General features: G+C 35.0%; 1 protein-coding gene across 1 annotated transcript in view; it reads left to right on the top strand.

Moving 5' to 3' along the window:
- LOC106465552 (potassium voltage-gated channel subfamily H member 2-like) overlaps window positions 1-21947 on the top strand; it is a gene marked incomplete at its 3' end in the record, with an annotated part of 55388 nt that overhangs the window by 4582 nt on the left and 28859 nt on the right. The window contains exon 2 of the mRNA XM_022393472.1: window positions 17578-17808. Within this exon, the coding sequence (XP_022249180.1) occupies window positions 17578-17808 (231 nt within the window). The remainder of the gene's footprint in view (window positions 1-17577; window positions 17809-21947) is intronic.

Raw genomic sequence — 21947 nt, 5'->3', positions numbered from 1 at the left:
AGGTTCCTCCAGGTAGTCCAGATGTATTGTTAAGGTAAGGTTGCCTTCACGTAATCCAGATATATTGTTAAGGTAAGGTTCCTCCAGATAGTCCAGATGTATTGTTAAGGTAAGGTTGCCTTCACGTAGTCCAGATATATATTGTTAAGGTAAGGTTGCCTCCAGGTAGTCCAGACGTATTGTTAAGGTAAGGTTGCCTTCACGTAGTCCAGATGTATTGTTAAGGTAAGGTTGCCTCCAGGTAGTCCAGATGTATTGTTAAGGTAAGGTTGCCTACAGGTAGTCCAAGTTTAATATTAAGTTCCCTCTTTTAGTGATTTCAAATATTTTAATGCTATCTAGATGTAATGTTAAGGTAAGGTTGCCTCCAGGTAGTCCAGGTTTAATATTAAGTTCCCACTTTTAGTGATTTAAGATATGTTTAGTGGTATCCAGGTATAATGTTAAATTCTCGTTCAAGTTAAGTTAATGTTAAATTAATGTTCAGCTTACATAAAATTACACACCGATCCTCACTTCTTCATTCCATCTTAATTAGATGTTAGAATTGTTATTGTAAATTACACTGCCCGAGCCCTAAAGGTTTAATTAAGCCATCCTTACCTGGTGAGGTTTACAGTCATCAATCGTGGAGGTTTTTATTTTAAACTGAATTGTATTTATTGTTTTATTTTTTGACTTTAATTGGATTTGTTTGTTTGTTGTTAAGCACAAAACTACACAATGGTTTATCTGTACTCTGTCTACCGCGGGTATCGAAACCCGATGTTTAGCGTTATAAGCCTTTTTGGTTTTTGAGAATGTCTCAATGTACTCGGTTTCTAGAGTGACACCTATAAACGCTCAGAAATAGCACATTAAAATATACGATGAAATATTGAACCGCTGTTTTCAGTCCAAATAATTTGGCTTAAATAAAAATACACAAGAAGAAGAATTTGGCATAATTCTGTTTAGATTTACAGTTTGAACTGGACCCAGTGCTTGGATAGAATTTGTTCACAGAGAATAGTTTAATATTGAATATCATGGATTTTATACCTCGTTTGTTTGCTTGTTTTTCGTATATTTCCATGTAGCTTCTTACTCTGTGGCTATCTGCACTTACCGTTCTTAGCTATGAACTGATAGACTAGAGAGAAGGCAGCTAGTCAACAGCACTCACCGCCCATTCTTGTCTGACCAATTACTGGGATTGGACCGTCGCGCTTATAACGCACCTACGGTCTCAAAGTCCAGAGTGCAATTATTATTTTTTGGGGGTAAAGGGACGCAAAAGTCGGACCCTCAGATCCACAGTCCGACACGCTAACCACAGAGCAACGCTCGCACCCCTTCCGATTCTGTAGAGGTAGTTTCGTGAAGTACATATCTGTATTAAAAGAAAATTAGAATTCTAGATAGACATGAAACTTGATATAACCGATAAATTTAAAAAAAAATACAGGCTGAAAGAAGCAATAGTACATTATATAACATTATAAAATCGTATTGGAAAACAATAAAGTTTTGAAGTTGAAACTAGGTAGGTCTGTTTTGTTCACTAGTCTCAAAAAGAAGTGGAGTTTAAGAAAGTAAACTACGAACGTGGATACAAAACCAACAATAAGACAACAATGGGATGACAATAATAAAGATGTCATTTCCTTTTATTATGAACCGGATCTGGAGAAATATTGAAGGCTTTTATAATGTGAGCATGAATACTACTAATGTTACACGTGTTGTTCTCCTTTTAGAGAGTATTATTTTTTTTTAAGTAAAACAGCTGATAAAAGGTATTAAAAAGGCATAAAGTAAGGAATAAAAGGAGGTTGATTTCTTAATGCGAGGAGTTATATTGTTTGCTGAATAATATTGTTAAGAAGTTTGAATGGGAAGTTCGTTGAAAAATTTTGAGATAGAAAATATTATAGAAACTTTACAGAGCAGAAAAATGGAATTAACTAGAAATATACAGAGAAATTAGTAACCAAGAAAAAAACAGTGACTTGAGATGAAAGAAAGTACTATTATTGTGATGGATGATTAATATATAAAAAGCCAAATGTATGGGGATATAATATAGAATCTTCCGCAAAATAACTAAATATAGAATCTGGAGTTTAGAAAAACTTGTTGTTTTTTGTTTCTGAGTACAGTTTATCTATGTATACAGCTTACGTTCTAACGGAAAAACCCGTCCAATTTTCCCCTCAAAAACTAAAGATCATATGATTGGTCCGTGGTTTAAGAAAATGTCATTTTCTTTAGGTTTATTTGTTTGTTGTTAAGCGCAAAGCCACACAACGGGTTATCTATGCTGTGCTCACCACGGGTATCGAAACGCAATTTTTAGTGTTTATAAATCTTCAGACTTATGGCTGTGCCACTAGTGGGAGGGGAGTCTTTGGGTGACTGTATTATAAATAGTAGAAACTGAACAGCCATCTGGAATAGTTCCAGAACAGTGTTCGTAGGATCTTGCGCATGCGCTGTTAGTATTCTTAGCTCCATATGGTTTAAATGTGATTTTTTTAACTCAGGGTTAGCTAGTTCCTGTCCCAGAATTCCACGGACTGCTACGTACAATATTAACTTTATAAACTGTTTTTAAAGTATTTGAAATTACGTTGTCAAACAATGTACTTTAGTAGCTATATTTTAAAACATTTTTTTCTTCTTTCAAACCGTCTTGCAGACCGATTGAAATCTTTCTGTGGACTGATGGTTCGAAACCATTAGTCTAAGCAGTAGTTCTCAACCTTTTCCTGTAATGTACCCCCTAGTTAATGTTCAACATTATCATGTACCCCCACAGTGGCGCCATTAACGTTTGTTGGAGCTGCGCTGACGTATAGCTACTATCCCGAACCGCCGCCCTATACCCCCCTGGAAGTAATTTTATACCCCCCGGTTGAGAACCACTGCTTTAGACGGCAAATACTCATGCAGAGAAGCACCCCTATTCTTTGGTTTGTCTACTAATATTCCTTACACTTGTTTGTTGTTTCACAAAAACACCACCAGGTAGCGCATGATGACATAGAACAGCTGATAACCTTACTTGCCTTATAATAACCATTCGTCTTTGAGGAATTACCTTTTGCCGAGTTATCTTGTGAGGGAAGAGAGCAAGGGCAAACTGTGCTGATGGAGACACAATTTAAATACTTTATTTCCTATATCTCGGGTGTTTCCCATGGGCGAGTAAAATTGACTGAATACTAGGAAGTAAATTCCTCTTAGGCCCCAAGCCACTTAAAAAAAAATGTTGTTGTTGTTTTGTTTCTTAAACTGTTAAATCCGCAGCAGCGACACTCGACAAAGTGGAGTAATTGATGAACTTAAAAGAAGGCGCGTGTTTAACTTTACTGTTTCCGCCAGGGTATTTGATGGTGATAAACACATACTGACACAAAAACCTCTTGTTCTTTATAATAAAGGTCTGTTTCACAGGCAGCTTATAATTTTTCTATACAGAAAATTGAAGCTAGAGTAACCATGGATACTGACACTGGCTTTTGTTTGTGTTTTAAAGCAGATGTTATATGTATATATTTATATTTACATAATTGTACCAGATTATTTGGGATAGGAAACCGAACAAGGTCTATGTTTAGGCTTAGCTTTAGCACTCGTATATAGATATTATATTAAGTGACGTCATTATGTCCGTAGGTAATGTTACAGAAGCCATAATGTCCTATCTGCACAAATTGATATTTCATTTTGTTTCCAGGGTCATGAATTTACAGTCTGGTTTTACGTTAACCGTTTAAATCCTATAAATATCTTTGAAGTTTGTGTGACCCAGTGACTAAGTAGAAGTAAGTAGAACTTCTAATAATTCACTAGATCACATAAACTAGTAAGTGAGTAGAGGTTTCAAACACTTTGATGTAAACTCATCACCCGAAATGAGTAAAATATTTACGTAAACTCCCCTCTCGAAATGAGTAAAATATTTACGTAAACTCACTTCACGAAATGAGTAAAATATTTATGTAAACTCACCTACCGAAATGAGTTGAATATTTACTTAAACCCACCTACCGAAATGTGTAAAATATTTACGTAAATTCACCTCCCGAAATGTGTAAAATATTTACATCAACTCACCTATCGAAATGAGTAAAATATTTACTTAAACTCACCTCCCGAAATGTGTAAAATATTTACGTAAACCCACCTCCCGAAATGAGTAAAATATTTACGTAAACCCACCTCCCGAAATGAGTAAAATATTTACTTAAACTCACCTCCCGAAATGTGTAAAATATTTACGTAAACTCACCTACCGAAATGAGTAAACTATTTACGTAAACTCACATACCGAAATGAGTAAACTATTTACGTAAACTCACCTACCGAAATGAGTAAAATATTTACGTAAACTCACCTACCGAAATGAGTAGAATATTTACGTAAACTCCCCTCTCGAAATGAGTAAAATATTTACGTAAACTGCCCTCTAGAAATTAGTGAAACATTTACGTAAACATCTCTCTCGAAATGAGTCAAATATTTACGTAAACTCACCACCCGAAATAAGTAAAATATTTACGTAAACTCACCACCCGAAATGAGTAATATATTTATATCAACTCACCTTCCGTAATGAGTGAAATATTTACATCAACTTATCCCCCGAAATGTGTAAAATATTTACTTAAACTCACCTCCCGAAATGAGTAAAATATTTATGTAAACTCACTTCACTAAATGAGTAAAATATTTACGTAAACTCACCTACCGAAATGAGTAGAATATTTACTTAAACTCACCACCCGAAATGAGTAAAATATTTACATCAACTCACCTCCCGAAATGTGTAAAATATTTACGAGATGAAGTTGTTTACAGATATGTGATGAAAATTCTTGTTAAAATTAAAAAAAAAAACTTTCTTTTAGGCCTAAAACATTTTATATAATACCTCTTTTTCGCTCCTGGTGGTCTATTACATTCCTCAGAGTTCGTCCATTACGCTTATCAAACTGTAAATGTGTTATAAACATTGGCAGTGAGACGTGACGTTTCATCAAATTCAATCGACTGAAAACGCACTTTCTTTACAGCATTTTAGGCGTTTACACATTGATCAAAATGTTTTGTGCATCCCACGCTGAGAGTAAATTTAAAAGGTTTCTAACGTGAAAATTAACAGGTGGAACTTTTTTTCTTCTTGGTTAGTCCTAGTGTGTAGATTTAAAAAAAAAAGTTAATTCAGCAGCAAAGCTGTTGTAACTGATGTTTTGAGAGATGAAATTGCTTACCTGGTCACGTGCTCTTGCTGGCTAACTACAAATATTCTTGTTTTATACAGCAGCTATAGTTAATAGTCACAGAAGTAGACGCTTCTATGGTGTTTATACATCAGTGCCACGTTCAAAACTTGGTACAAAAACTTTCCTCCTCTTGAACTATGTTGAAAAACCTCCGGTAGGGGGTGTGGTGAAATTAACCATTTCTAAATATTTCTATTACATTTAAGTGTATGGTTTTTGATTTGTGATATTTCTGATGAACATTTATAAATAATTCGTTTTTGTTTATCGCATCCACGAGTTTTGTGTATATTTTAATTAATTATTGTATTTTTGTGATTGTGTTACAGAAATATCCATACGTTTTTATATGTTGTTTTTCTTACCGATTATGTGGACTGTGGGACGCGGGATCAAAACCCGGTGCCGATGCTCGTCTTTTTTTTTAGTCGCGGGGGCGTTTTAATTTGACGGTCAACCTCACTTTTCGTTGATAAAAATTATCCCAAGAGTTCCCGGTGAATGCTGTTGGTCAGTTGCTTTCCCTAAGGCCAGCAGGTCAAAATTGTGAACGACAACAGATAGGCTTAGAAGCTTTGCGATAATCACTGAAACTTACCAGTCATAAACAGACACTTAGGACTAATTAAATCAATAGACAACTGGTTCAGAAAAAGTTTTTTTCATAAGTTATTATTTTCTTTCTGGGTGATCTAGAGTTTGAGTCAAATTTAATTTTGAAGAAGAATTGGCATCATTAAACCACAAAAAGCTGAATAGGATTTCAATCAGTCATTATTTACTTCATTTCTTGAGAGCAGAATTACAGAACTCCAGCATCGATTTTAGCATTTGGTTAAATGTTATGGCCCAAATCTACTGAATTGGTTGACTACCACTTCATTTAAAACCAAAAGAATTCTTTATATAATATAGGGTCTCGGTGATACTGCGACAAAGATACCCCACCAAGGAAATAAAATCCTCTCTATACTACAATTTCGTGTTCAAAAAATGCACGGAGTTTTTCAGATTTGTTGTCGTTTGGAGTAAAAGATAAGTGCGAGATATTGTTATGGAAGAACTACACACATAAACACTTGAGTTAAGCCTTTCTTGTGAAGTTTAACTATGACGAACTAAGTAGGCTAGGAGTAAAAGCATCAGGTTTACATTTTAGTTTTTAAAAAGAGAGAGAGAAAAAAAAAGGGAACGTTAAATATGCTTATTCTGATACAAGTGGCAGAACTTGAATTTAGGAACCAAGGAATTTGGGCATATTGAATTTACAAAACAAATGTTGTTAAAAGTTGCGTTCGCAATGTTTTATACAGACTTTACCCATAATATTTTTATGGTGGTATATAATTATTTCATGGTCAGGTGGTTAGGGGGCGCTCGACTCGCAATTTGCAGTGTTGAAACCCCGTTTCACCAAACATGCTCGCCCTTTCAGCCGTGGGAGCGTTAAAAAGTGAAGGTCAATCCCAGTATTCGTTGGTAAAAAAATAGCCAAAGAGTTGGCGGTGGGTGGTGATGATTAGCTGTCTTCCCTCTTGTCTTTCACTGCTAAATTAGGGACGGCTAGCGCAGATAGCCCTCGTGTAGCTTTGCGCGAAATTTAAAACAAACAAACAATATAATTATTTTAGAAGGTTTAGATGAATCTATATTGTTAATATATATATATATATCCTACGGTTTCCGGTATTCAAATTAGAACCAAAAAATATGTACTCGCAAAAGATCTTGTTCAGTTAACCTAAAAGAAAACAACACGGTTTAATGGAAAAATAACTCGTCCTTCATTAGTGTTCGGCAACGAAGATATGTAAATTTATGTAGGTGACAAAACTATGCTCATCTTGTACAAAATAGTAGATGTGTTCATATTCGGGCAGGTACTGCATCTAGCCGCCTTACAGCGACAAATAAGCTTCGTTGAGCCTTTCTCAGCCATCACTAGCGACAGAATTCGCGAAAGCTGCGAAGAAAACGGTTTTACAGAGCTAAGGAAACAGATCTTGTATTGCGAAACATGTGTGCCCACTACTGTGTTTTTTGTGGAATTTTGGATGAGATTATGGGCTTTACTTCCTCATACCATGGAAGCTATGGGGAATTTAACCCCGCTGAAAGCCCCCCCCCCCCCCCCACGTAGCACAGTGGCATGTCTGGCTAGAGCACAGATAGCCCTTTGTGTAGCTTTGCGTTTAACTACAAAGAAACAAACAAACTCTTGACCTCTCTGGTGGGAATTTTAGATTACAAATATTGCAAAAATTTCATATATATTCAGAATTTTTTTTAAAAAGAGAGAGAGTTTACCGGAAAACTTTGTTTGAGAATCAAACCAGTAAAATGTTTCCCTGATTCGCAGACTAAGGTTTAAAACACTGCATTTTTCTAACGATGCTATAAAATGTCCACCAAATAAAGAAACAGAAACTGTATTATTGACTAGCAGACTATCCACGATTCCTTATTGTCCATTATGTTCATTTCGTTGTTCTTCTCAATACTTATAACGAAAATGCAGTTGGTGTTTGACTCTCGGGATAGTTACAATGATTTAATGACACGACAGTTGGAACGATTTTTGCTGTTCTTAGTAAGACCTTTACACAGCGATAACTCAAACACTTGAACCTAGTTTCTGGTCCTATATTGACATCATGATTATGATCTCCGCGACAAGTGTGATGATCGTCTGCTATTTGTTGATGTTCGATCGCTTCGTGCCGATGGTGGGATTTTTTTATATTAATTCACGTGGCACTCGAATGGAAAAACAGAAAACCAATTTAAAAAATCTATATTCATGAAGACAGTGTCATAGAACAGACAACAGAGACAAAGATTTCTATCATCAGATGTAATAGGTTTTTTCGAGTGAAACTCTGATTCGAAGAAGAGAGTTTCGAACGTGAGTAAATATCGGTACGATCGTGAACAAAAGAAATGTTAGAGATACATAGATTGGAAGAGAGAGAGAAAATATCTACCACGTTTAATCTACAACCTGCTTAGTCTACTGCTTGCTCTTTAAGAAGGTTCAATAGTTATTTATGAAAAGCAGTATAAACATATGTTAAAAACAGTTTCAGAATCAAACGACAGCAGCTGCTACTATGCCTAAAGTATGTGCTAATATTCACGTAAACTACAGTTTTTAGGCCTATTGGTTTCTAATGCTTTGATAGATTTCGGCGTTTAAACCATACTTTCTAAAATGCTACTACTGTCTTCCTGGTGTACATTTAAACAATAATTAAAGTAGTGGTATCTATCTGTATACATACAATAATAGATAAAAAAGTAGTGAATATTGTATGTGCCTGGCTTATAATAACAATAATTAAAGTAGTGGTATCTATCTGTATACATACAATAATAGATAAAAAAGTAGTGAATATTGTATGTGTCTGACTTATAATAACAATAATTAAAGTAGTGGTATATAACATATAACAACAATTCAAGTAGTGGTAAATGGTGTAAATATCTGGTTAATATATAACAATAATTCAAGTAGTGATGAATGGTGTATCTGTCTGGTTAATATATAACAATAATTCAAGTAGTGATGAATGGTGTAAATATCTGGTTAATATATAACAATAATTCAAGTAGTGATGAATGGTGTAAATATCTGGTTAATATATAACAATAATTCAAGTAGTGATGAATGGTGTAAATATCTGGTTAATATATAACAATAATTCAAGTAGTGATGAATGGTGTAAATATCTGGTTAATATATAACAACAATTCAAGCAGTGGTGAATGGTGTATCTATCTGGTTAACATATAACAATAAATCAAGTGGTGGTGAATGGTGTATCTGTCTGGTTAATATATAACAATAATTCAAGTAGTGGTGAATGGTGTATCTGTCTGGTTAATATATAACAATAATTCAAGTAGTGGTGAATGATGTAAATATCTGGTTAATATATAACAATAATTCAAGTAGTGGTGAATGGTGTATCTGTCTGGTTAACATATAACAATAATCCAAGTAGTGGTGAATGGTGTATCTGTCTGGTTAATATATAACAACAATTCAAGTTGTGGTGAATGGTGTAAATATCTGGTTAATATATAACAATAATTCAAGTAGTGGTGAATGGTGTAAATATCTGGTTAACATATAACCCAAGTAGTGGTGAATGATGTAAATATCTGGTTAATATATAACAATAATTCAAGTTGTGGTGAATGGTGTAAATATCTGGTTAACATATAACAATAATTCAAGTAGTGGTGAATGGTGTATCTGTCTGGTTAATATATAACAACAATTAAAGTAGTGGTGAATGGTGTATCTGTCTGGTTAATATATAACAATAATTCAAGTAGTGGTGAATGATGTAAATATCTGGTTAATATATAACAATAATTCAAGTTGTGGTGAATGGTGTATCAGTCTGGTTAACATATAACAATAATTCAAGTAGTGGTGAATGGTGTATCTGTCTGGTTAATATATAACAACAATTTAAGCAGTGGTGAATGGTGTATCTGTCTGGTTAATATATAACAATAATTCAAGTAGTGGTGAATGGTGTAAATATCTGGTTAATATATAACAATAATTCAAGTTGTGGTGAATGATGTAACTGTCTGGTTAACATATAACAATAATCCAAGTAGTGGTGAATGGTGTATCTGTCTGGTTAATATATAACCCAAGTAGTGGTGAATGGTGTATCTGTCTGGTTAATATATAACAATAATCCAAGTAGTGTTGAATGATGTAAATATCTGGTTAACATCCTACAGTTATTTGTAAAGTTGTTTAGTTTACACAACAATTCATGAATTAGTAAAGGAACGGAATTTCAGCTCGTCGTCTAAATAATCCATAAAAATGAATGAGTAGGATCAATGCTGCATATTTTTGAAATTTCCATATAAATTTGGGATCACTATATGAGGAAAAAGACATCTCAACTTACATACACAAAAGCTAAAATAGTTTCACGATTTACGAACACTGAGGTCCCGGGGGGTGGGGGCTTAACTGATTTTCTTTCCTGTGCTTTACGCCGAAATGACAACATTAAATTATCCTTTTCAGTGTGTTTTGGAAGACAATTTCCACATTAGCCAAGTTTGGCCCTTATTATTACTAAGCATTCTTCCAGCCTTTTCTTTTCAATTATATTAGCAGAGATTTTACAATAAGTTGATTATTTACAAGTCTTCCACAGTTCAGTTCCTATGTTTGTCAGGCACGACAAACAAGCCACACGACGGAATACTTTGTGTAGGACGGTGACGCCGTTTGTACAGGTGTTCTTACTTTGAGGTGACTGTAAAATAAAACTTGTTAATTTTTCGAATTTCCGGACGGAGTAGTCGGAATCTTGGCGTATCCACTAGAGCGAGGCAACGATTCAAATACAGACGTCAAGTTTCTCAGAAATACACACGCACCAACATTCGCCTGCTGTCGCTGTGGCGCGTGGCGTTGCGGTTGCTATAGCAACCACTAATTCATTACATTTGTGAAGACGCACTCCAGAAGTTGATCGTCTGAAAAATATATATATATATATGTCGAAAAGAATGACTTAGCGAATTATATAGAACCATTTGGGGGGCATCTCTTATCCCACTAATTACAGAATTAGATGGGTTGTTCTCCACTATGGAGGGTTAACTGAGGGTTAATCGTATTTTATGAGAACTACGTTCTTCCATCTTGCTCGTATTTTATACCCTCGGGGCCGCAGTGATTACGTTGTATTGTCTAACATTGTAATATTCACTGTTTCTGTGGAGGATGGCGAGGCCAGTCTTACACCATTCATCTTGGAAGACCTTCCACTAACTCTCCACTACATGGACGCAGAGTTAGACTTTTACAGGAAACAGTGAATGGATGGTGTAGGGATATACAACAGTCAAATTCAAACTTTCCAGAACTACAATTCATGAGTGTGTAGATATACGAGTATGAAAAATTCAAACTTTCCAGAACTACAATTCATGAGTGTGTAGATATACGAGTATGAAAAATGGTGTTTACTCACAAATAGTGAATGAATATCGTCAACCATCAAGTCTAACGTTGCGTGGACGTCGCTAGAATTCTAAGCCTACTTCTGAGGAGATCAAAGGCACATAATAATTTCAAAACGAAAGGTCAAGTGTTGGCTTAAGAGATTTATTCCTCGTGCAGCTCACAACTCTAAACTAGTGTTGGTTGTCTTCTACAGCTAAAATACATTAAATTATTCAATACTTTTAGTTAAAACTATTTTTTTTATCTGCTATCTTTGCTGAGAGTCTGTAGTATTCATTACTTGAAAAGTATATACTGCCAATCAACACTTTTTATAGTTTTGTTTTATTTACTTCCTGTAAAGCTACACCCAATGAGCTATCTGTTCTCTGTATACCACGAGGAATCGAACTTCGGGTTTTTAGAATGGTAAGTCTGTAAATTTACTGCTGTTCCACCAGTGGAATGGATATTTTAACAATGTCTCTGAACATTGAATGTTATGGTATTCTACAATTTTTATGTCTTAAAATTTTATAGGCTGGTGGTTAGGAAGACGCTCGACTCGCAGGATCGAAACCCGTCACCGAACATGTTAAGCCTTTCACCCATGGGAGCGTTATATTGTAACAGTGAATTCCACTATTCGCTGGTAACCCAAAAGTTGGCGGTGGGTGGTGTTTACTAGCTGCCTTTCCTCTAGTCTATCACTACGAAATTAGGGAAGATGCCCTTGAGTAGCCTTGCGCGAAATTCAACAAAAACATTTTCAAATTTTATTTTATTTTCTGTAGCCTGTTTAGTTGATTTTTTCTTTTTATATATTTATTTATTATTTATGACATGACATTCTACAGTGCTTAATTTTCCGATGATTAGATGTGTTAGATATATATATATATATATATTCAGAGCTTCTTGCCATTTTCCAAGTGGTCGACTTGCTAAAATCGTCATCATGTTTTCGCTGGAAATGATGTTCAAAAATAATCCGTACCCATTTTAAAGATCAAGGTTTATGAATTGTTTTCCTTCATTTGTTAGTTATCTTTCTTACTGCTTGATTTATTTCACGTTTAAGGTATAAAGTCAGTTGTAGGTGTCACACTGTACGGAACATCTTATCCTATCGTAGGTGTCACACTGTACGGAACATCTTATCCTATCGTAGGTGTCACACTGTACGGAACATCTTATCCTATCGTAGGTGTCACACTGTACAAAGCATCTTATCCTATCGTAAGTGTCACACTGTACGGAACATCTTATCCTATCGTAGGTGTCACACTGTACAAAGCATCTTATCCTATCGTAAGTGTCACACTGTACGGAACATCTTATCCTATCGTAGGTGTCACACTGTACAAAGCATCTTATCCTATCGTAAGTGTCACACTGTACGGAACATCTTATCCTATCGTAGGTGTCACACTGTACAAAGCATCTTATTCTTATCACGATTAGCTCAATAGTTGGTGGTGAGTACTGTTGACTAGCCTGTCTTCCATTCAGTCTATTGGAGTCGTGGGTATGTGCTAAAAGAGTGACAGTCAAATCTCATTATTTGGTAAGACACTATTAGCCCAATAGTTGGTGGTGGGTACTGTTGACTAGCCTGTCGTCCATCCAGTCTATTGGAGTCGTGGGTGTGTGCTAAAAGAGTGACAGTCAAATCTCATTATTCGGTAAGACACGATTAGCCCAAGCGTTGGTGGTGGGTACTGTTGGCTAGCCTGTCTTCCATCCAGTCTATTGGAGTCGTGGGTGTGTGCTAAAAGAGTGACAGTCAAATCTCATTATTCGGTAAGACACGATTAGCCCAAGCGTTGGTGGTGGGTACTGTTGACTAGCCTGTCTTCCATCCAGTCTATCATTTCAAAATTACGTACGGCTTTACGCAAAAAACCATCGCGTAGCTTTGCGCAGAAATTCTAGACAACGACGTATGGCAACACTACAAGCTTCTTCGTTATGTTTCCGTCGCTGCTACACAAGTTGTTTTCTGTAAATTTTAGTTAGTTTTTTTTATGGCTGATTTTCATAAGGGCGATCACAGTAATATTACCAACTTGCTTTACATTTATACGTTACCGTTAGGCGTAACACGCTGAATATAAAACTGTACTTATAACCAGAGGTTCACCTAATTGGTACACAGGTATGCAAGTGCGGCTAAAATAAATAATGAATGCGTACTTCAAAGATGCTAAAAAGGCGCAAGGGCGTATCATCACAACCGAAAGTTTTTCCTGGTTTTATTCTCCACTTCGTGTAGGTAACATATACTTTGATATTGATATCTGAAAATATAAAAAACTCAGTTATCAACTTACCGTGCTAGCTAGTTGGGTAAGCTAAATAAAAACCTAATAAATAATAACTATTTTAGATTTACTACTCATTTGTCTTGCTAGTTTAACTCTCTTTACACGGGCTTGGTCGAATCGACCGACCACGTGCCACTTTGTACTCGTTATAATTTTGATACTACTAACTTTTAATATAGTGTATATCTTCACAGAGTTTGGCAGAATTTCATTAAACATTACAAGTCTTTTACATACATAAAAATCATATTCTAGTGAAGTATTTTAATAAACTAAAAAAAGATTTTTCCGTGAACATATCTAGTATTTTTGGCCGCGGCATAGCGGCTTATAAAACGGCTCTGAGTTATTATTATTATTTTTTTTTTCAGTACAAACTTTTAGCTCATACCTCCGTCATCTCTTGACCGATTCGAGATCTAATTACAGTTTTGGACTCAGGAGGTCAAACCCTTTTGACTGATTTATTTGATTACGCCCAAGGTCTCATAGATTAATTTACTCTAATCCTGTCTGAAAGAAGTTCAATTTGACGGTAGGCTGGTAGAGATTCTGATGAGTAATAAAATTGAATCACTTATACGCGAGCTCAAAAATGTACCAAATGAAAAGGAAAAAAAAAAGGTTTTATACATTAATTTACTCTAATTCTGCCTAAAAGAATTTCAAGTGCAGCGGCTATTTATGATTCCGAGTGCAAATCGATTTGCATGTTAAGATTAAAAGTACTTTTCTTCATCTCAAAAATCTCAACCTTCATTTGAGTGATCTCTAAAACGTCCTAAATACATTTCAAACGTTTTTTTTCAGTAAAATTATGTATTTTATCTGTTATTTTCTCTTCCCTAATTCTATACAAAGTTGGTCAATTTGACCGACCTCGTAACCACCAAAGAAAAATCGAAAAAATCTAAATTATCATTTTTTCTTTCTACAATGACTTCAAATTGTAACGTGAAACTATATTTGTTGATACTAATTAGCTTTATACTGTTTTATTGCCCTTTGAACCATGTCTAACTACTATTTGCACCATTATAACTTGTAAATCATTGGAGAATGTGCGGCTCATGTTGCGCTATCGAATTACGTTGGAGGGGTGGTGAATAAATTAGAGAAGAGGGGATGACTAGAGAAAAAATGTCACATTTCTTACACTGGGGAATTTCAGGATTTTTTTAAATATTGCCTTATAAAACTTATAATACTTATGTGGAACTAGATAGAGAGTTGAATGAAGATAACTAATTTCCGTGAGTACCAACCATTTTTACTGGTACTAATTTGGGAATCTGATACGAAAAAGTATGTGAACTCCTGTTTATAACACATAGTCTATGTTTTCTGTATCGTCAGACAATAGTAAAACTAGAAAAAAAATCGGCAGTTCAAATATTAACTAATATGTAACGAAATGTACTTAACATTTGTTCACCTGAACGACACAATGTGTATGAAATTGGCAAAACGGCCAGGTTGAAGATCCTTATGGACCAGAAGCAGGGAACCAGTTGGCAGTAGCCGCCACCTGAAGTAACTAATCTTGACCGAATTTCAGGAGTAAATGTAACTTATATGTTGCAAACACAGCTGAAAATGCAGAGCATGTTTGGTGGCGACGCGTCTCGAACCTTGAACCCTAGACCACGGATCCCCAGTTCGATACGCTCGGGCCAACACAGAAGTAGGAGGGATCGTGTCAGTAAGAACTCTGGTTATCAGGTTTCTTACTTTTTTTGATGCCATACGTTTTCCAAGTATAATTAAAGCTCTCTAATAAGACCTGTCAAATACACGGAAAACTGGAAACTTCCAGAAGGGATTAAGTGGCACAAAAGCCATGACAAGATTGCACAAAATGTCGTCAAGATCTAGGCCTTGTGAGGAATTAACTCTTATGAAGTTTCATCGAGGTTTGCTAGATATTATTCAAGTTCAAGACAGATACACATGTGTTACACAGAAAAGCAGAGAAACAAACGCCTGAAGCACAGGCTACGTTTTGTTCTTTCGGGAGGGGTTATTAACAATACGTGTTTTAATATTAGAGTTAGAGCTACATATTGATTCGTGATTTAACACAATGAACCGAAGGTAGTCAACAATATATGCTATAGCACTGGACCTGGAACTATTCAACAGTGCACATTATGAAATAGTGGACTAGGAATAATCAACAATACCTGCTCTAACACAGTGGATTACAGATAATCAATAATAACTGCTCTAACACAGTGAACTGGAACTAATGAATAATACCTAGTCTAACATAGTGAAGTGGAGAAAATTAACAATACCTGCTCTAACACAGTGGATTACAGATAATCAATAATAACTGCTCTAACACAGTGGATTACAGATAATCAATAATAACTGCTCTAACACAGTGGACTGGAACTAATGAATAATACCTAGTCTAACATAGTGAAGTGGAGAAAATCAACAATACCTGTTCTAACACAGTGGATTACAGATAATCAATAATAACTGCTCTAACACAGTAGACTGGAACTAATGAACAATTCCAACTCTAACTCTGTGGACTGGAACTAATGAACAATACCAACTCTAACACTGTGGACTGGAAATAATGAACAATAACAACTCTAACACAGTGGACTGGAAATAATGAACAATATCATCTATAACACAGTGGACTGGAAATAATGAACAATACCAACTCTAACACAGTGGACTGGAAATAATGAACAATACCAACTCTTAACACTGTGGACTGGAAATAATGAACAATACCATCTATAACACAGTGGACTGGAAATAATGAACATTACCAACCCTAACACAGTGGACTGGAAATAATGAACAATAGCTACTATAAAAGATAACCAATACGAGTTATAGCAAAATGGACTAGATGTAATAAACAATATTTGATTGAACACTGTGGACTGGAGGTAATATACAAGACATACTGTAAAGGGTAACAAGCAATACATGTTGTAGCACAATGGACTGGAGGTAATATAGCCATATATAGCTTGACACAGTGAACTGAAGCTAATATAGCCATATATATGGCTTGACACAGTGGACTGGAGGTAATATACAAGACATACTGTAAAGGGTAACAAGCAATACATGTTGTAGCACAATGGACTGGTGGTAATATAGCCATATATAGCTTGACACAGTGAACTGAAGCTAATATAGCCATATATAGCTTGACACAGTGAACTGAAGCTAATATAGCCATATATAGCTTGACACAGTGGACTGGAGCTAATCTAGCCATATATATGGCTTGGTACAGTTGACTGGAGGTAATTTAGCCATATATATGGCTTGGTACAGTGGACTGGAGGTAATATAGCCATATATGGCTTGACACAGTGGACTGGAGGTAATATAGCCATATATATGGCTTGGTACAGTGGACTGGAGGTAATATAGCCATATATGGCTTGACACAGTGGACTGGGGATAATTTAGCCATATATATGGCTTGACACAGTGGACTGGAGGTAACATAGCCATATATGGCTTGACACTGTGGACTGGGGATAATTTAGCCATATATATATGGCTTGACACAGTGGATTGGGGTAATTTAGCCATACATATCGCTTGACACAGTGGACTGGAGGAGATGTAGCCATATATGGCTTGACACAGTGGTAAGTTTGTAGGCTTATAACGCTAAAATTCGGATTTCGACACCCGTGGTGGGCCGAGTCCAAATAACCCATTTTTGTAGCTTCGTGCTTAACAACAAACAAACAAACTGAACATAAATATTTTGCCATGACAACTCGATTATTTGAATCACGACTTATTTACTCATTTCACCACTCATATTATCATATATATATATACATTGTGAAAGTTTAGCTAGCACTAAGATAATACAATGTATAAAAATGTTGTCTAAACTCCCCTAGCACTAAGATAATACAACATTTTCATCTTTATTTTGTCTAAGTTCTAATGTAATTTTCTACCAACTAAACTTGTATTCTCGTTTCTTTAGACAGGAGATTCATCGTCGCCAACGCTCAGGTGGAGAACAAACCAATTATCTTCTGTAATGATGGCTTCACCGAACTTCTGGGCTACACACGCGGAGAAATCGTGCAGCGCTCGTGCATGTGTGAGTTCCTGCACGGACCGCACACCAGCCCTAATGCCGTGGCTAAAATAGCTGAGGCCTTAGAGGACAGCGAAGAACGACAGGTCGAAATTGTGTACTACAAAAAGGATGGTAATAAAATGTTGTTAATTCTAAGAAAAAAAGTCTATAAATTTTTACATGTGACACGTCTAGTATATTACGAGAAAACAGACGACAGCAAATAACGTTTAGTATTTCCTGCTCAAAGATGTATTTGGAAGTGTTACAATATGTTAGTGTAGAACTTAGGTTACATTGGAAGTGTTACAATATGTTAGTGTAGAACTTAGGTTACATTGGAAGTGTTACAATATATTAGTGTAGAACTTAGGTTTACATTGGAAGTGTTACAATATGTTAGTGTAGAATTTAGGTTTACATTGGAAGTGTTACAATATGTTAGTGTAGAATTTAGGTTTACATTGGAAGTGTTACAATATGTTAGTGTAGAACTTAGGTTACATTGGAAGTGTTACAATATGTTAGTGTAGAATTTAGGTTTACATTGGAAGTGTTACAATATGTTAGTGTAGAACTTTGGTTACATTGGCAGTGTTACAATATGTTAGTGTGGAAAATAGGTTACATTGGAAGTGTTACAATATGTTAGTGTAGAACTTAGGTTACATTGGAAGTGTTACAATATATTAGTGTAGAACTTAGGTTACATTGGAAGTGTTACAATATGTTAGTGCAGAACTTAGGTTACATTGGAAGTGTTACAATATGTTAGTGCAGAACTTAGGTTACATTGGAAGTGTTACAATATATTAGTGTAGAATTTAGGTTACATTGGAAGTGTTACAATACATTAGTGTAGAACTTAGGTTACATTGGAAGTGTTACAATATGTTAGTGCAGAACTTAGGTTACATTGAAAGTGTTACAGTATGTTAGTGCAGAACTTAGGTTACATTGGCAGTGTTACAATATGTTAGTGTGGAAAATAGGTTACATTGGAAGTGTTACAATATTTTAGTGTGGAAAGTAGGTTACACTGGAAGTGTTATGATATGTTAGTGTAGAACTTTGGTTTACATTGGAAATGTTACAATATGTTAGTGTAGAACTTAGGTTAGATTGGAAGTGTTACATTATGTTAGTGTAGAACTTAGGTTACATTGGAAGTGTTACAATATGTTAGTGTAGAACTTAGGTTACATTGGAAGTGTTACAATATGTTAGTGTAGAACTTAGGTTACATTGGATGTGTTACTTCGCTTAATTTATTAGTGTAGAACTTAGGTTACATTGGAAGTGTTACAATATGTTAGTGTAGAACTTATGTTACATTGGAAGTGTTACAACATGTTAGTGTAGAACTTAGGTTACATTGGAAGTGTTACAACATGTTAGTGTAGAACTTAGGTTACATTGGAAGTGTTATAATATGTTAGTGTAGAACTTAGGTTACATTGCAAGTGTTACAATATGTTAGTGTAGAACTTAGGTTACATTGGAAGTGTTACAACATGTTAGTGTAGAACTTAGGTTACATTGGAAGTGTTACAATATGTTAGTGTAGAACTTAGGTTACATTGGAAGTGTTACAACATGTTAGTGTAGAACTTAGGTTACATTGGAAGTGTTACAATATGTTAGTGTAGAACTTAGGTTACATTGGAAGTGTTACAACATGTTAGTATAGAACTCAGGTTACATTGGAAGTGTTACAATATGTTAGTGTAGAACTCAGGTTACATTGGAAGTGTTACAATATGTTAGTGTAGAACTTAGGTTTACATTGGCAGTGTTACAATATGTTAGTGTAGAACTTAGGTTTACATTGGCAGTGTTACAATATGTTAGTGTAGAACTTAGGTTTACATTGGAAGTGTTACAATTTATTAGTGTGGAACTTAGATTACATTGGAAGTGTTACAATTTATTAGTGTGGAACTTAGATTACATTGGAAGTGTTACAATATGTTAGTGTAGAACTTAGGTTTACATTGGAAGTGTTAAAATATGTTAGTGTGGAACTTAGGTTTACATTGGCAGTGTTACAATATGTTAGTGTAGAACTTAGGTTACATTGGAAGTGTTACTTCGCTTAATTTATTAGTGTAGAACTTAGGTTACATTGGAAGTGTTACAATATATTAGTGTAGAACTTAGGTTACATTGGAAGTGTTACAATATATTAGTGTAGAACTTATGTTATATTGGAAGTGTTACAATATGTTAGTGTAGAAGTTAGGTTTACATTGGAAGTGTTACAATATATTAGTGTAGAACTTATGTTATATTGGAAGTGTTACAATATGTTAGTGTGGAATTGAGGTTACAAACGTTTTTTTCAGAGTGAGAATAGATTAGTTGTTATGTAACACTTCTAAACGATTTTTCAACATAACTAAAGATTGAAAACTTACGTAATAATGGCTCAAAGCTACTTGTTTCAAATGGTAGTTTGGTTTTTATGGCCTATTTAACAAAACTTTTAATAATTACGTTAGTTTTTGATCACTCAGTGCTAAAATGCATTGAGTGATAAACAGTTTCTTAATATATCTTAATCCATAACATGAGTTTTTACTACAAAACTTTGATATACATTTCCAAAAGTCTTAACTCGTGATATTTATGTGTCATTTTCCCTTTGTTTATAGCCAACTAAACTGCGAATGACCTTTTCCGGTGTAACGCGTGCGTGATAGAAAGCGGCGGCATACAAGTCTAACTTTTATTTTTAACCATTATTCTGTATTAATTATTACTTAATACATAAATTATACATCAATCGCGTATTAAGTATTTTACTTTGTTATTGCAATATAATTTAAAAAAACGTGTATTTTTTTTTCCAAAATCATCCACTGATGAAGGATTTGATACATTTTTTTCGCATGCTGATGGAGGAAGTGGGAGAACAGAAGATGAAGAGTGTTGTTTGTTTTTAGAGCAAAGCCACATTGGGCTATCCGTTGTGTCCAACGCAGGGAATCGAACCCCAGAATTTAGCGTCGTAAGTGCGTAAACTTACCGCTGACCCGCCTGGGGATGCGCTAAAAGAGTAACTTAACCAAAACAACGTGATTATAAGACTCGCAAACTTAATTAAACTTTACATTATCGTCAAATTTCGTGATTTGTTTTGTAAGTCACTGAGATACTTGAAAAGCAATATTAGAATTGTCAGGAAGTTCGATGAAAGACTTTCTGACGAAATTTATGAAGCCTTAATGATGAGTCTCAAAGGAGACTTTTCACATAAAAGATCTGAATATGTTAGTTTACAACACCGGTAAAAGATCTGAATATGTTAGTTTACAACACCGGTAAAAGATCTGAATATGTTAGTTTACAACACCGGTAAAAGATCTGAATATGTTAGTTTACAACACCAGTAAAAGATCTGAATATGTTAGTTTGCAACACCAGTAAAAGATCTGAATATGTTAGTTTACAACACCGGTAAAAGATCTGAATATGTTAGTTTACAACACCGGTAAAAGATCTGAGTTTGTTAGTTTACAACACCGGTGAAATATCTGAATATGTTAGTTTACAACACCAGTAAAATATCTGAATATGCTAGTTTACAACACCAGTAAAAGATGTGTAGTTGTAAACTAACATAACCAGTAAAAGATCTGAGTTTGTTAGTTTACAACACCGGTAAAAGATCTGAATATGTTAGTTTACAACACCGGTAAAAGATCTGAATATGTTAGTTTACAACACCGGTAAAAGATCTGAATATGTTAGTTTACAACACCAGTAAAAGGTCTGAGTTTGCTAGTTTACAACACCAGTAAAAGATCTGTATATGTTAGTTTACAACACCGGTAAAAGATCTGAATATGTTAGTTTACAACACCGGTAAAAGATCTGAATATGTTAGTTTACAACACCAGTAAAAGATCTGAATATTAGGAAACATTAACACTCATATACTAAAGGTGTAGAGAACGTAAAATCAAAATCTGAAAGGAATAATGTTGCCCAGGTTTCAGTTGTGATAGTTTTCTATATTGACGCACTGTTACTTCCAATACAAGTTTGTTGTTTATGATTGATATTAAATGTAAGAAGTAGCAACAATGTCTTCACCGCATGTCATCGCTGAACTCTTAATGATAAAGAATTGAAGTGCTGATTTTCTCGTGCGAATTACTCTTTTCACCCATTACCCCCCCCCCCATCTCACTTTTGAAATCATGTCAATTGTACAGACTACTGTTTTATTTTAAAAACATGAACTGTCATTTCCCCGAAAGGGGTGC

Source organism: Limulus polyphemus, unplaced genomic scaffold (genome assembly GCF_000517525.1).
Source record: "Limulus polyphemus unplaced genomic scaffold, Limulus_polyphemus-2.1.2 Scaffold1980, whole genome shotgun sequence".
Classification (NCBI taxonomy): domain Eukaryota; kingdom Metazoa; phylum Arthropoda; class Merostomata; order Xiphosura; family Limulidae; genus Limulus; species Limulus polyphemus.
The sequence above is the reverse complement of the archived record's forward strand: the minus strand, read 5'-3'. Positions and strand labels throughout refer to the sequence as shown.